The sequence below is a fragment of the Calidris pugnax genome, unplaced genomic scaffold (assembly GCF_001431845.1).
Source record: "Calidris pugnax isolate Ruff unplaced genomic scaffold, ASM143184v1 scaffold44, whole genome shotgun sequence".
Taxonomy (NCBI): domain Eukaryota; kingdom Metazoa; phylum Chordata; class Aves; order Charadriiformes; family Scolopacidae; genus Calidris; species Calidris pugnax.
This window is the reverse complement of record NW_015094506.1, coordinates 48,909,215-48,926,331: the sequence shown is the minus strand read 5'-3', so window position 1 is coordinate 48,926,331 and position 17,117 is coordinate 48,909,215. Positions and strand designations below refer to the sequence as shown.

The following is a 17,117-nucleotide window of genomic DNA, read 5'->3' as shown; positions in this document are numbered from 1 at the left end:
AACATATTTCTTGCTACAACAGCACTCTGCTAGACAGAAAATGTTGTCTGTATGAACTTCATGGATTATGGTGGAAGGATTCATGAGAGTGGTATAGGTCCTCATGGGCCTTTCTAGGTCTTTGTTTTTCCTCATGGGATTAGTGATTACACATCAAATTCCTGTTTATATGTACATGATCAAAATCTCTCCTATTACAGTATACCCAATCCCAGTTACTGAATCCAAACAACTCCTAGAGAAGCAGATGTTATTATCTCCACCTCTGAGATTAGCACAGAGATTAGGTCTAAAGTCACAGAAAGCTACTAAGGGATGGAATCTTGGCATAGAATCCATGTTTTTGAGTTCTCTTAAATCATGTTCTATTTTTTAAAGCTGTAAATTTTCCTTTTTTTGAATCAAGTTCTCAAGAACCCACCTTGGATTCCTTAGATTTTATGACATGTGACTACATATTCTAACTTTATAAACATCATAAATATACCCTAATATAGATGAATCCAAGATTTTTTTTATTTAAGAAATACAGCTAAATAAGGAACATTTGGGTTTCTTAGTACTGGAAGACATGATGTCTCATTACATAGTGTTAGATATAACTATAGCTGCAACAAGACCAGGTCAAACAGTAGAAAAATACGTCTAAGAAATGCCTGTATTCTGTCAATAAGCACTGTACAGAGCTCTCAGAGGTTCATTAATTTAATCTCTCATGGTATCAAAACAGATAAAGACCTAAGGAAATGAAATCAGTTCTAACAAAATAGATCATTATTTCTGATCATATGCTTATGGTTTTCATTACTTATCTCTTTGTCTTAGACTGAAAGATTATGGAAATTCTGAACCTTATTATTTACTTTTTCAGAATTATAAATGTAACAGATTCAGAAGAAAAAATACTTCATGTTATACTCAGAAATTTCTATCTGAGATAACTTGGGAGATATATTTTATTCACTTCAGTTTGCTTGTGGGCAATACTCATGCTAAATACAAGAAGTACCAAATACCGGAAACCACTAATGCAAAAATCTGTGGAGATTTCTTATTTCCAAACTTTCCTGGAGAGAACATTTACCGAGTTGTATCAAGTTGCAATGGCAGTCTCATAGCTGCCATTTGCTCTGTCACATAATTTCTCTCCTTGGTTGACTCCCGTATCTGGATTCTTTAATTTCCATTCTGAATGATTTTAGCTTTCTCCTGGGAATTCTTTTAGCATGGATGGATTTTCTCTTTCTAAGACAAAACCTAGGTTCTAGAGTCTGCTCACTCCCAAGAAAGTAGAGGACATATTTGTTTTCCTGTGCTGTGTACTGACTGTCAGCACTATCACAGCTGGCCTTACATCTCCAAGTACTCCAACGTTCTCCCTTGACATCCATCACAAGGCTGGATGTGGCCTTGAGCAACCTGCTCTAGTGGGAGGTGTCCCTTCCCATGGCAGGGGGGTTGGAACTAGATGATCTTTGAGGTCCCTTCCAACCCTAACCATTCTATGATTCTATGATCCTCCAGGGCAGCATCTGCTTTCTATGAATGACCATCATCATGGTGCAATAAGACAACTCTAAGCTGTTGTTCTGCACCAATATTGGGAAATCTGGGATTGGTATCTGGGATTTGTGCTTTCAGTGGAAAAGTGGAAGTAACACTTAATCACAAATTTTAGAAATAAACCCTCCAAAAGTACACATTCTTCTTAAAATGCAGTAATTTATCTGAGCACACACAAAAGTAAAAACAGGAGGACCAACCCTGCTAAAGTGAACCATGGCTCTATGGTCCTTCCTCTTCTACGTACATGATGGTTAAGGCATGCTAGTCTTATAGATTGTAACCACAAAATATAGGAAAGTAAAGCTCTTTTTTTTGATGTTGTTTTTTGTTTGGCTGGGTTGGTTTGGTTGGTTGGTTGGTTTGTCCTTCTTATTTTTTCCAGCGTCTGAGTTCTTCAATTGAGTTGTAAGTGGATGATTTAGTCTGTAAGGATTTAAAAAAAATCCACCAGCACAACCCAAAATCAACATTGCTGTGCTCTGTAGGCCAGGCTCACTGGAAGCTGCTCAGAAGGACCTTTCTGTGATTTTAAATCCTTGACCATAAAGTTTATGACTCTTGAAATTCTAGAAGAGCATTTCCTACATATTTTGGGAACAATAACTCTGTTATAAACTTCATTTGGAAAGAAAAATGCTGGGAAATTCTTGTCAATATATTTTTCCCCCTCCTATATTGTTTCTAATTGCACTGCTCTAATACCCCCAGCCTTCTGGAACAGAAGGAGCCTGTACTAACTTGTACACAATCATGCAACAAAATGTCAGTTTATGCATTTTCTTAATTCTGTTTTCTGGCAATCTGGCATCTATTCAACAAATTAGTAGATGCTCATTGGATAGCAGCATTTAGGCATCTCATACTTAAATTTCCAAATTTATCTAATCACACTTGGTCTGTCTCAAAAGGACATAGCCAATAGAGTAGACATAGTCAATCTCAAAAGGCTATTCAACTTATTCTAAGAGAAATGTGTAAATTAGCTGAGAAATTTGCATTTAGAACACTGAACCGAATGAAATTCCTACCATTGTCGAGTGAGGTTTACCTGCTCATTTAAATGCATTGCTGAATTAGGCTTGATAACACAGACTGATGGGAGACAACTGTTTACTGCTGTCTTGGGTAATTTTGTTTGACAGCACACATCTGATCAGAAACAAATGGGAGCACAATCCATAGTTATCAGTCCCTGGAGACTGACAACAACAGTGCAGATGACACATCCTGCGATTTACAGCAGCAGTCCTTTAAGACTAATAGCAAAACTAACTAACCTTTCCCAGCGCGGAGTGTGGCAGTTCTACAAGAGGAACAGTTTATGTTGCCATCACCATAGCAAATTTAAACCCCTTGACTTCTCAAATACTTTGCAGCTATTTAGTTAATTAACCATCACCTTTTAATTGTGAATGAAATTCCTACCATTGTCGAGTGAGGTTTACCTGCTCATTTAAATGCATTGCTGAATTAGGCTTGATAACACAGACTGATGGGAGACAACTGTTTACTGCTGTCTTGGGTAATTTTGTTTGACAGCACACATCTGATCAGAAACAAATGGGAGCACAATCCATAGTTATCAGTCCCTGGAGACTGACAACAACAGTGCAGATGACACATCCTGCGATTTACAGCAGCAGTCCTTTAAGACTAATAGCAAAACTAACTAACCTTTCCCAGCGCGGAGTTCTACAAGAGGAACAGTTTATGTTGCCATCACCATAGCAAATTTAAACCCCTTGACTTCTCAAATACTTTGCAGCTATTTAGTTAATTAACCATCACCTTTTAATTGTTAATGGATTCTTAATAAATCTGGTCCCTTAAAAAGAAGTGTTTTGTCATATAAAAAGCATTGATGTATTTAATCATAGCTATATATTTTAAAGACTTTATTGTCTACTGTTTATGTGTTCCTAAAGTGAATATGATGCTGCTGTACATGCCGGTGGTCCTCTTGTGGTACATCAGTAACTCTGCATTTGATATATATGTACCAGGTAAAATATCACACAAATTGACCTGAAATATTTCTTATCCCCTTCAATATTTACTCTATCATATGTTTGTAAAAAGCAGTTTCATCTTTTTCCAGTCCTTGTTTCCTAGACTAAATTAGAAAGTAATGTTTGTAATACTATATGGTTCTTTGCCACACCTGGAATACATCTTTCTTGAGGCAAACAGTACTACCCAAGTTAAAAATTATTTCTTAGTATCTTAGAAAGCCACTTTCCTGGAAAGGATAGTACTTTCCTAGAAAGATATACAACATCTCTTTCACTGTGTTTACTTTCTTCAAAGTTGTGTTGTAGCATTTGTTTATCATCATCCCATGACTAAAAAAATACCCACAGTAGGTTCCATTTGCACATCACTTAGGATTGATGTTTTCTAAAAATGTAAAATGTGGAGACTGGGAACTGTGTTTTGAGCTTTTCCTACCAATGCAATCCTCAGGGCTGTTCACTCCCAGGACACCGTTAACAACTTTATTTCTGCCGTATCAGTCAAAGAACATTAATGTCCACTTCAGCCCCCTACGAACTCGCTCAACACCTCGCAAGTGGTTCACTATTACCACTTCTCCTCATCAATGTAACTCTTTTTCTAAATGTATTTCCATTTAAAGAACCCACTCCACCAAGCAATGTACATTTGAGCTATTCTTACAGACCTGTCAAAGGAAAGATGTATTGAACCTATATGAGAAAGAGGAGGAAAAATTCAAACAATGGAAGAAATATAAATCTTTTCCGAGTCTTCAAAATTTTGCTAGTTTTGAAGTGGTGATTTATTTTAGTGCAATGTTTCATAAGGCTGGTGTCAAGGTTTTTTCACGGCATGCTGTGGTAGAAATGAAAATTAGTATGGAAGCACAAGAGAGCTATCATGCTTCATGTGCTCACAGCTGGAGATCATTGTTTTCCCCATGAGGTTTAAATCGTGAAGCAGGATCGCTTGTCAGAAAGAGTATCTGGGGGTACAGAATAATCCACAGAAAAATTCCAGATGCTGAGAAGCGATGCTGGAATTTTGAAACACATTCAAGTTTACTGGAAGCATTTCTCCCTTTTTCTAGCTCACAGCATCACAGGTAGCATCCAACCTACCTGATCTCATTTTAGGTTGAATGCACATCTAAGTGAAAAAGAAGGTATTAAGGCAGTCAAGAAAGAGGAGGTCCTAATAACTGTTTTAAAACCTGAAAGGACAGAGGGGAAATAAAGTAAAGTAAATAGTTTTATTTAAGTAAATATTTTCCAGAAAAGGCTGTGGTTAACTTAGGATTGCCTGAAACTAATAGGTGCTGTGACTGTCCATGCTCTGCTTTTATCATGGTCAAGCACTGGAGTCAGTACAAGAACCAATATTGATCAAAAAGCCAGATTTATGCAATACTTTTCAGGTACGTCAGATCTTCATCAGTGACTTTGGTAGTTTATCCACTGAGCAGAAAAGGCATTATAATTTTTTCTTGTATCTGTTTCCAGTCATTCAAAAGTCAAGCTAGACTCACTGGGCACTCAACACTTTCCAGAAAAAAGTCATTATAGATATAGTTTAAAGCTTGTTGATGCATGATGGAAAGATTAATGAATAACAACAAGGACATTGTAGGCCTTTCCTTCTTTGATCCCAACTACCAAAGATCTTTTCTGCTGCCATCACAAGATGAGGGCTCCATCCTCTTTGCAGGAGAAAACAAGATGCTATTATTATAGAGAACAAGATGCTATTATTGCATGTTCAAATCTAGAGGAAGAGGTTTCTGATGATTAAATATGGTGGAAGAATCCCTTGCCTCCTAACAAGTCCTCTCAGACCTTACAAACTAGGGGTGAAATGCTGACCCAGCTGAATTTGCAAAATTTTTAATGACTAAGTCAGATTCCTGCTACATTTTGTGAGCAGGGTTAAGGGGCCAGGTTGTAGCTGTTATTATTTGTTATAAAATTTTTATTCACGATCCCTAAAAATATTTTAAGTAGAAAAAACAATAGAATGTGTGATTGCTTATGAATATCTGTGACACAACAGTTGGCATTTTAGTGAGGATTATTCAAATTTGGTTACACATTTGCGATACAAATAAGTAATCTCTGAATGCCTCTTCGTAACTTCCTACTCATTAAGAGAGGAGATTCTACAGACGTATCATAATTGTTTACTTTCTGCAGAATTGCTTTTCTCCTCACATCTTGGCATCAGCTTCTAGAATTTTCTGGTAATGTGTTTAAGCTCCAGCCTGTTGGCACCAGAAACTAGGTAAAAAAAGACTCCCAGGGGCTTAATGGTTTGGGTTTGGGTTTTTTTTGGCTAATGTCTAAAGAGGAAGGGAAGGTGAAATAATGTTTTACAGTTGTGAGACAATAGAAAAGAAACACAACCCCTGTTATGACATGATGCTTTTATAGAGAGCATTGAGCTTAGGGCATAGGCTCTGCTTACACTACTGCACTCATTTAGAAGATGTAGCCCTGTTCTACTCTATTGGCTTCAGTAAAGCCTTGTGGGAGGACTGGCAAGGGAAAAGTGAAACAGCTTTGCCTACATTTAATTCTGTGTCTTCTCTCCATCCCTGGACTGATTTAGAGAGAAATCCATACAATGTAGGAGCAATGGGTCTGTATTTCTGCCCACATAAGAAGGGAAATCACCTTTGCTTTTAAAGGTCACAGTGAGCACTTCCCTTTAAATTGTGTGAAAGATATTGCTCCATATACATAAAAAAGGTGAAATAAAACACTAACTTCACCAAAGTCTTAATTAATGCCTTTCAGAATCTTTCTTTTTAACTCTATTGAATGTTATTCTTTTTTCTTTTTCTTTCTTTTTTTTTTTTTTTTTCTTTCTTTTTTTTTTTTTTTTTCTTTCTTTTTTTTTTTTTTTTTCTTTCTTTTTTTTTTTTTTTTTCTTTCTTTTTTTTTTTTTTTTTCTTTCTTTTTTTTTTTTTTTTTCTTTCTTTTTTTTTTTTTTAATGAGATAACTTCAGAATCTTGTAGTAAATATTTCTGAAAAGGTGAAATCTAGTGACCATTACATGACTTGTAATGATTCCTCATGAAATTTGTGTTCTTGAGAGCAAAGCTCCTCTGAAGCAAATACAGTCTGAAGCATATAATCTAGTTACACAAGTGTATTGCGTGTATCTACCATTTGTTCATTCAAGCAATGCATTATCGTTATACCCTTGACTAAAAACTTTAAGCTGTCCTGAGAAAAAAAATAGATCAAAAAAATTCCCAAACTAAAAAAATCAAACCATAAAGCTCTACGTCCTTCCAAGACAGAAAGATACATTCAGTTTCCTTCTACATTAATGAGGGTTGCTTTTTCTGCTTTTCCAGGTAAAACACAGGTTATGGGTGAAATCAAGATTGCGTTAAAGAAGGAAATGAAGACAGATGGAGAACAGCTGATAGTAGAAATCCTTCAGTGCAGAAATATCACATACAAATTTAAATCTCCAGATCATCTACCAGGTATCACACGGAAACCAGCTTCATAATACTTTGAAAACATTAAGTAGGATGTATCCAAAGTCATTTAAAATCACCACTGAAAAGGGAAAGAAAATTGCTTCTTAATCAGAATGACATATTCTATAGAACTCTTTTTGAAGTGTTTTTTTCTCCTATGAGCAACTATAATGAAAATAAAAATATTTTGCAGAAGCAAATTAACTCTCAGAAGTTAATCCTTTTCTTAATTTATTTTTTATTGTTAAAAATTAGTCCTTTTTTAACTTTAATAGAAATTATAACTCCCTGTTATTAAAGAACAATGATATTTAGTGAAAATTGTGTATTGGTGAAAAGGGTTTTTAAAAATTAAAACCTCATGTTATAATAATATTATCATACATACATAAAGACATCAAGATATTTGTTCCTTTAATGATAGCACTGTAAACACAAAGTAATTCCCTTGGATTTAGTGGGGTTCTTTAATTTCTACACCATTTGAACGAGAACAGAACATAGTTCTATAAAGTACCATGCTCTGTTTCTTCACAACACTTACCCTCTATTGAAGTCATTAGCAAGAAACGATTATGTAAAAGCTTCTGTATTTAACACATTGAACTGTTCTTCCCCAGACCTGTATGTGAAGCTGTACGTTGTCAATATCTCTACCCAAAAGAGAGTAATTAAGAAGAAAACCAGGGTATGCAGGCATGACCGAGAGCCTTCGTTCAATGAAACGTTTAGATTTAGCTTGAGTCCTGCTGGGCATTCTCTTCAGGTAAATCTGCATTTTATTAAAACGTAATGTTGGATGTTGTCCATGCTGCGCTTTGGGCATTTGAGATCAATCTTCTACCCCAGTTGTTTGCTGAAAAGAGATAATTGCAAAGGAAATAACACAACTACATAATAATGGAAATATCGGGCTGGAGGAGATTTTAAAAAATAGTTTAATCCATCACCCCACACTGAGGAAGGATATTTATAGACCGAGCCTGAATTTTTTAGGTTTGATCTGTTTTTAAAGTCTCCTAGAGAAGGAAGTTATTCATGTCTTCCAAAATTTCTTTTCTCTATATTTAGAAAATTTAGTGCAATATCTAACTTAAATATGCCATATATTTAAAATTAAGTTAACTTATCCTTAAATATCCTCACAAATCATAGAGGAAAACTGATCTGCTTTCTTTTTGTAAAATGGTATACTGAAAGGTTGTTATCATATCTCTCCTCTCTGCTTTTCCAGGCTAAGTAAACCAAATTTCTTTGATATGTCCTGCTACCTAAATGCCTAATTATTGTATCATTCTCTCAACTTCCTTAAAAGTCATAATCTCAGGCATTGCAGAATCACTGACTATGCCAAGTCAAATATTCTCTGTGTACATTTTTATAGAACATGACAGTATTTTCAGTCTGTGGCACATCGAATGATGCAGGGAACTGATTCAGGAATGGTCCCCCTCCTGTGTTTAGTGGATTAGACAGACAGGATCGTTTGGTCAGATATGTTGTTTTTTGACAGGTAGGATTCACTTTACCAACCTTCATTTATTTTCACATGGGTAGATAACTAATATAAGCCAGATATTCAGTCTTCCTCTACTCAGTGGAAAGGGATGGACAATTCCAGGGATATCTGCGAGCTACATTTTGATGACTAAAGTTAGACTAGATTATCTAAGTGCTTATGTTAGGCTTATTGGTTGTATCATTAAAATTAAAGCCAAAATGGATGTTGCTTAGAAAACAAGGCCAACAAAAATAGATGGAAAAAGTAATTAGAGAAAATGATCAGACAAATTCATGGGCAAAATACCTCAGAGTTTGTTAAATATAAACATGCCACTTGTCAGTCAGGAAGTCAATAGTCCACAGATCATAGTAGGTATTTTGGGAATGTAACACTACATGATTGTCCTGTTCTTATATTCTGTCTTATGCACTGCTTTATACACCTTTGGAAGCAGAATATTTTTCCTGGAAAGGTCTTTGATCTGACTCAGTACATCTGTTTTTATATGTTCTTCATACTTATCAGTTAAGCAATTCCTACTGCAAATGAAGCTGGTGAGTTGAATGCTGAATTGGAGTGGTGAACATTTAGAGGCAAAGGGATGGACATTGTCAAAGGAGATTTGAGGGAGAAAGGAAGGAAAAAAAACCAGAATGTACAGAACAAAGATGGAATTGGGATATTGCAGGGGGATGAGTAAGATCAGAGAGAGGGAGTAAGACATGTCAAAGCTGTTAATCATAGAAAATACATTGTAAAGAGATATGAGAACTACCTAGGAGCAGAAATTAGGACAAGGATCTCCACTCTAAAAATCACCAGCAAAACCATGACTATTAGACATAAAGAAGGGAAGGGAAGGGAAGGGAAGGGAAGGGAAGGGAAGGGATCCAGCTGGGAGGAGTAGAGAGAAGGCTCAAGGAAAGAAGTAATGGAAAATTTCTGTTAGAATTTTTTTCTGTCCCAAAACTGTTGATGTGTCAGAATGAAAACATTCTGCAGAAAACATTTTGACAGGTTTCAGACAGGCACTTGCCTCAGCCCCTGGCAGCTTGCTTGCTCGCTTCCCTGATTTTCCTGTTCCTTGGTAACCCACCTGGGACCCTTCTGGAAAGCACTAAGCTCCTGGCTCCTTTGCCTTGTTCCCTGGCTGACTGGCTTGCTGCAATTAGAAATACATGATCTCCTATGTGAGAATAATCAGAAAAACCCAGAGGAATGGTTTTCACAGATGTTCTGGTTTGGCTTGCCAGCTTCTGGGCTGTCCAGTTCTTTAGCAAACACTCAACCAAGTGACCTACAAGCCACTGGTAGTGGAGGCAGGCTGCCTGATTTCCTCAAGGATGAACTTTCTGATGAGTGCAGTAAAGTGGGGCTCCCTAATAGCAGTGCCTAAGGATCATTTGGTCTTCCTTCCTCAAACCTGTTGACTGATGGGCATGTAGGTGCCTAAGCTGTCCATGTACATGCCTTACTTCCCAAATGATATGAAAATTGGCCAGGGGGCTAAGAAGATCATCCAGGAAAATGATTGCAAATTTCTTCTTTTTCTTTTTTTATTTTTTTTAATTACTGCAAAGTTTGCATTTTTACCTTGTTTCTGAAATCAAACTGGAAAATTTTCAAAAATATTTAAGTTCTTGATTACTGGAAAATCTAGTTCTACAGTTCTGTTACATGTCTACTGCTGTATTTTCTCTTCCAGCATCTCAGTGAAGTACAACATCCTCGAGTCCTGCCATTCTTCTGTTAGTGTAGATCTGTGAAACCAGGCACTGAAATGTCCTATTTTCTCTCCTGCTGCTTCACATAGATGGTGACAGCCTCCTACTGTTAGCAGTTACCTCCCTTGCTCATTGCTGGAGGTCTGCTCAGTGACTGTGAATATTATAAACCTGCTGCTAATCCTATCATGGAACCGCAATTTTTCATGAATTCTTTTCCTTTTTGAAAAACCTAGGAAGTAGTTAAAAAAAAATAAAATAAAAGAACCATCGAGTTTGTTAATTCGGTCACTCAATAATTAAGAATCAGTTATCTGACTGGGTAACTATAACTTACCCCCTGAATTATATACATTATCAAATGTTTTTCCCCCATAAACACGTAGAACGAACCTATAGATCCACAGAATTAATCAAGTCCTTCAGAGACGGCTATATCATGCATGCCACGAACCTGCTTAGCTGGAAAACATGTGCCTGTACGATACAGCAGGGAGAGTTTTGAACAACCAGGCTGCACAGCTCTTGTAAGTGCCAGGGCTATCCCTTGCCCTTCCCACTCTCCATGGCTGGGCAAGCAAGAGCCACAGGACCAGACGTAATATTGTGGCTCTCAGCAGAGACATAACAGGAGTGAGATTTCAGACCAGCTCTACATTTTAGGTTAGACCACCACTTGTTGAGTTCAGAAACCAGAACTATGGACTTTCTCACATGTTAGTCTGCTCTGAGTTACAGCCTACATGCAGGGCACCCTTCAACTTCCATGCACTTAGAAAGGGCTGGTACTACGCTTGCATAAAGCTTTGCCCTGTGACTTAAAATTTCACCTTGTGTTTGTCTTTGGTAACCAGCAGGTGAACAAATTGCTTGCTGAAGTCCATGATTGCCATCTTCTAGTTGCTACGTGCCATGATAATAAAATAGAAGACGGGGAAGTTTCAATTTTCACAGAGTTTGCTTTCTGTTGGGAAGGTGACTATATAAAGGGTTATAGTCACAGTTTCTTTTCGTTTCTGTGCGTACCAAATCAATCAGAGCTCAATATTGCTGAATCTTTCATGTTTGCTAGAAAATGTTGTATGTTAATATGCACATTGATAATCTTTTATTATTTTTTTTCCCCCAGATTCTTCTTGTCTCCAATGGAGGAAAGTTTATGAAAAAGACACTGATTGGGGAAGCTTATATCTGGCTTGACAAAGTGGATCTAAGGAAAAGAATAGTAAACTGGCACAAACTGTTGGTCAGCTCCACACAAACACACTGAGCAGAGCTGTCTGCTTAGGGCACAAAACCTGCAGAGTCTGCTAAAAACGGCATCACTCCAAGACTATAGTTTGATATCATTGTGTTTAGCTAGTCTTTCAGAATACAAAGTAGAAAAGAGCAGTCTCTGGGCTACATAGCACACTTAAATGAGGGCTAGTACACTTGTTTTGCTGCAAAAGACAGCAAAGTAAAAGAAAACCTGGGCCCAGAAGTTAAAGTGAGGCTGTTTGAAACGAAGACTGACACGAGGGCTCCGTGTTGTTGGACTCTTTGTGAAGAGAGTAACTGTGAAGGAAATAATGAAGGCTGGAAGGCAGGTGTTAATGCAGAGTTCGGCTGCAGCTGGAGGTAGTTGTGATAGAGTCTGGTTTTCTGCACAACCAGAAGGAGATCATCTTATGCAAAAGCACCTAGGGTGACTGACTTTCCAAATCTCACTTATCAGAAGTGCAAACTTGTTCCTCTGCACCTTAGGATCTCTGATAATTTGCTGTAGTGAGATTTTGCCACTTGACAGAAACTGCAAGACATTTGCAAGAGTGGTAATGTTATTTTATGTTACTTTTTTCCTACTTTCTTTTTCCTTTGGAAACTATGCTGTGGAGAAATAGATCTGATTGTTTCATTTGTTTCTGTGTGTTAACAATGGATATAAACCACTGTCCTAGAATGTAATGGATAAAACTATATTAACAGTCTGTAATTTGGGATGTGGTCTTAAAGAGAAAGGGCAGGAAGAAAAAATCAGGAAGAAAAAATGCTGTTTTGATGTCAGTGACACTGTACTTCACCCTACCCTTTGAATCAGCAGCTTTAAAAAATGTTTGGAATTTAAGAGACTTACGCACTGGGACTAACACAGTTATTTCAACTAGTCCTTCCATTTTTCAGCAACCAGTCTTATTCTCAAACTGTACAGAGACTATATATTGGGGCCTATATTGTGGGCACTTTGGAGCAGTCGACCTGCTGTGCTAACACCAACCCACTCGGTGCAGGGCTCTGTATCAACACCACTAACACACTTGAAATCTAAGGGGAAGGGACAACAGGGCAGTTACTGCCTGGGTGCTGTTGAATTAGGGATAATTAATAATATCCTTTTGTTATCTCAGGTGAATGTCTGAGTATAATCCACCCAACAGTGTGGCTTCTCAGTTAGGAAAGTAAATAGGAAGGTAACATTGAAGACTGTGCCAGCAATTCCATGCTTAAAGTCCCACTTTCAGGGGCTTGAAACCGAGCAGTTAGCTGGCTTTGGGAAGGAATTACTGCCTGAGGTGGTTTAGGCTGGTTGTTGCATTTTCCCTTGTACCATTTCTGAAGAAAGCAGAGTTTTTTCTCTTATTCCTAAAAGTATAGCCGTTTCTTTAAAAAGCAAAAAAAAAGAATCAATATGGTACTAACTCCTCTGTTATTCAGAAGTCATTTAATATTCACAGCTTCATTAAAAGGTAGTTTCCCTCAGAATATTATGTAATGACCTTTGCATATTTAAACAGAAAATGACCAAACTTCTGCACTTCAGCACTTCAGACATTCATTTTTCTTGTCCAATAAGGACTTTTCACAAATTATTTAAAGAACATCTTATATTTTCTGGATATATGTAGTATACTTCATAGAATCATAGAACTTCCACAGGTTGTGTAAGACCAACTGAAAATATTCTTCTGGAAAATACTGTAAGATTTAAAAAAAAAAAAAAAAAAGGAAAATAAGGCCCAGTTTACTCAGAAGCTGGACCAAGCATGAAAAAGCTATACCATTTAAGTTGGTGACACTTTCCACATACAGTTTCAGATTTATCAACTTAAAATAACAGGGTGGAAAAGGAATATAAGAAGAAACAGACAGAAGATAATACTGATACACACACAAAGGAAACTCCTGTTAAGTTGTTGATAACCTGCTGGTAGCCTGCTTAACTTACAAGCAGAGCAATCTTACCAAAATCTTATTATCTATCTTAAAAACACAACAACACTGACAGTGGAAGTAGGATGTGTGCTTTAATGTTGAATTTTATGCTTTCACCAGTATATGTATGCCCTACCTCTCATCTATTTTAAAAACAGTCCTCTGGAGTTATTGTAAACATCCTATATGTTTTGATGTTGTGTATGTTTTTATGAAAAGATAGTACTTCGAAGAAAAAATCCCCAATTGAACCAAAAAATCCTATGTGGATATATTTGACATATGTGTTGCTCTTTTGGTAGGTTATTTTCCATTCCTGATGGATATAGTGTGTTCTTTCTTTGAAAAGAGACAAAAAAAAAAAAAAGTCCAGTTTCAATTACTGTGTGAAGTACAAGCCACGAGGTGTGCAATTTTGTGCAAACTGCTGGTAATTTTGTTCTTGCTAAGATCTATTATAAAGACAGCAAATCACGCTGGTAGTTGCTATGGAGATTTCCAGCAGGAGCGAGCACTATCTGGCTGTCTTACTGGGAAGCCTGTAATCATCACTCTTAATTGAGAAAGCAGACAGGCGTGCTTTGCTCTCACACACATACAAATGTGGCCAATATTTCTATAAAATAGCTGTGTTGGGTGGTATAGCTGCAGCTGCATGGAACAGCTACCTTTGCAGGGTAGTCAGCTGTCGGCAACCGGTTTAATTCAAGCATCTTTGATTCTCTGAACAACACACAAAATGCTTCTGCACGTTGAAATGGCAGTTTTGGACTCCCATCATAAGACGCAGAGTAGAGTTTGTCAGGAACGTGGCACTGCCTTGGCCGGCTGCAGCAAGAACAGGGCTCCTTTGGTGTCACCCAGGATGGGCTAGTGACAGACCTGGGCCCACACACTCTCTCTTTTCAAAGGCGGCATCATTCAGAGGTCAGAGGATGCTTCCAAAGTGTGCCAAGTTCCTTATTTTGACCAAATTTCTAGGTTGTACTGGAATCACTCTATGCAACACAGATTCATGTTTGAATGCATTTTTTTTCTTTTTTTTTTTTTTTTTCTTGTTTTATGAACGGAGTCAGGAAAAACTCTCTTGTGACAATGTTTTTTAAAAAATAATCAAACAAGGACTATTAGTATTTTTTTACTTTTTTGTATATATCTCAGTATATTTTTTTCACTTTTTCCTCATTATTTTTTGTTTCTTTTATCTGGCCAAAAGTGCTTAGATGTGGCAAGAGCTTTTATAATTTCTGAGTGATTGATTATTAATTGGTTCACACATTTCTATGATTGCTTTGAAGATGCATATTGTAGGGAGGCGATAGCAGAGGCATTTTAACTTTTTTTATTCATAAATGTGCTGAGTCAACAGAGATTGAAGCTGCTTCTTTGTTCAAGGCCTTGTGAGTGGAAACAAGCTGAAAATGAGCAAAAGCACAGTGTATGTGTTTACAAATGACAGGGATTTCTAATGTTATTATTATTGTTGTTATGCACACAATGAGCAGCAAACAGCCACTTTTTTTTTGTTTTTCCAGGTTAAACTAGACATGAGAGTTTCTATGATGAATGTTGAGCTAGTTCTTTATCATTACACTTTAAAGGGATAGTATCCAGGGGTAATGAGTGCTGCTTCTTTATTATTACCCACGTTTTTACATTACATGGATCCTGTGTGGAAGAAACAAAAACCCAATCCAAAACAGTTGAAGTCAGTAACAACCAGTCTCTTGACTTAAACTGGCTTTCAATGAAGACCGAGGAAATATTTGAGCTATTTTTCTGGATGCTGAGTGTTCGCATGGTTGGGCTGTGGGATACGGTAGCTGGTAACCAGCTGATATTGACTCTTAGTTTGAGGATGGTGATGAAGAAAAAGAAGACATCTATTATATTGTAAGCTAGTGTGTGCCCAATAGAGATTATTTAATTAGGATTTAGTTTCATGGAGATATCATAAAGATGTTAATAGTATTTTTTTAAATTATTATTTGAATCATAACTGACACTATTTTTAAGTACTTTATTTTCATTGCTATGATGTTGAATGTCCCAGATTCCATTATTTGAGTATATATCTAGATATGTACATACCTATGTGAATAACAGAGAAAATTTGCATTTGTGTGAGTGTAACTTATAAATGAAACAGAGAGGACATTTAGTGTAAGTATGCACCTACATTATATTTAAACCTTAGTCCTACATGCCTTGTGAATTTTCAGTACACCTGGCATGTAGGATCAGTTGCTCTTTATGAGTACATGTTGCCTTTAGAAGGAAAACAGAAGGAGTACGTGAAACCGGATACTCTCTCTTTAAATCATAAGAAGCATTTTAATGTTTTCTATATGTTCTGTTTTATTATTTTGAAAAGATTAATAAGCAAATATATTGATGAGCTCAAAAGTTATAGTATATATAGATATCCATAACTCAAAATAGATCATTTGAGCGAAAGCAGTTTTCTTAATTTGTTACCCTGTAAATAAGTATACATTTTTGTAAAACAAACTGAGTTTAAATTATTGATTCCATCTGACATCCAAGCATGTGAATGTGTTCTTATTTGATTGTATCTTATAGATGTTCAGTGACGTGCTCAGGTGCTCAACAACGGCTGACTAGCGTGTGTGCTGTCATGCTACAGACAACGTGTACAGCATACTCAAAGTTTAAAAAATTCCAAAAACACCAAAAAAATCACAAAAACACAAAAAAAAAAGATTAGTCCTTGGAGAAATGTAATGTTTCCACAGTGAATGTTGCATGCATAGATGGTGGTTTGTTGATATTCATTTTGATTTGAATTTCTTTTAATTTTCATTTTGCTTCCAGATTCATCAGGACTTCTTCTAAAAGTTGTAAAAACTGAAACAAAAAAGCGGTATGAGAACTGTATAAAAATGCTTGTAAATCTGTCTCAGTTTTCACTTTATGTATAAATCCATGTCATGGTTTTGTGATTGTATACAGGATGTATCTTGAGAATTTATGCAAATTGTGCTGTATAAAGGCTGTTATCCCAGTCTGAAGAATAAATATTTAAAATATCTGGTTTGGTTTCTTTTCCCTAATTAACATGAAAATCTATTTTGCTGGTTCAAATTTCCCATTTGTTGACGACAGTGCTTTTATTGAGATACTGTACACATTGCCCATATTCATCTGCCCTGTTTCAGGACTAGCTCACCTCCAAGGGTAGAATCATAGAATCATAGAATGGTTAGGGTTGGAAGGGACCTCAAACCAACCCCCCTGCCATAGGCAGGGACACCTCCCACTAGAGCAGGTTGCTCAAGGCCACATCCAGCCTGGCCTTAAACACCTCCAGGGATGGGGCATCCACAACTTCCCTGGGCAACCTGTTCCAGTGTCTCACCACCCTCATAGTAAAATATTTCTTCCTGAGATCTAATCTGAATCTTTCTTCTTCCAATTTAAAACCATTTCCCCTTGTCCTATCATTACCCTTCCTGGCAAAGAGTCCCTCCCCAGCTCTTCTGTAGGCACCCTTCAGGTATTGAAAGGCCGCTATAAGGTCTCCCCAGTGTCTTCTCTTCTCCAGGCTGAACAACCCCAGCTCTCTCAGCCTGTCTTCATAGGAGAGGTGCTCCATCCCTCTGATCATCTTTGTGGCCCTCCGCT

The 17,117-nt window shown here is 37.0% G+C and overlaps 1 protein-coding gene across 1 annotated transcript in view; it reads left to right on the top strand.

The window, feature by feature from the left end:
- PCLO (piccolo presynaptic cytomatrix protein) overlaps nt 1–16,524 on the top strand; it is a 385,413-nt gene extending 368,889 nt beyond the window's left edge. The window contains exons 24-26 of the mRNA XM_014963376.1: nt 6,921–7,055; nt 7,673–7,818; nt 11,410–16,524. Coding sequence (XP_014818862.1) covers nt 6,921–7,055; nt 7,673–7,818; nt 11,410–11,550 — 422 coding nt within the window. The 3' untranslated portion in view covers nt 11,551–16,524. The remainder of the gene's footprint in view (nt 1–6,920; nt 7,056–7,672; nt 7,819–11,409) is intronic.
- The last annotated feature ends 593 nt before the right edge of the window (nt 16,525–17,117 follow it).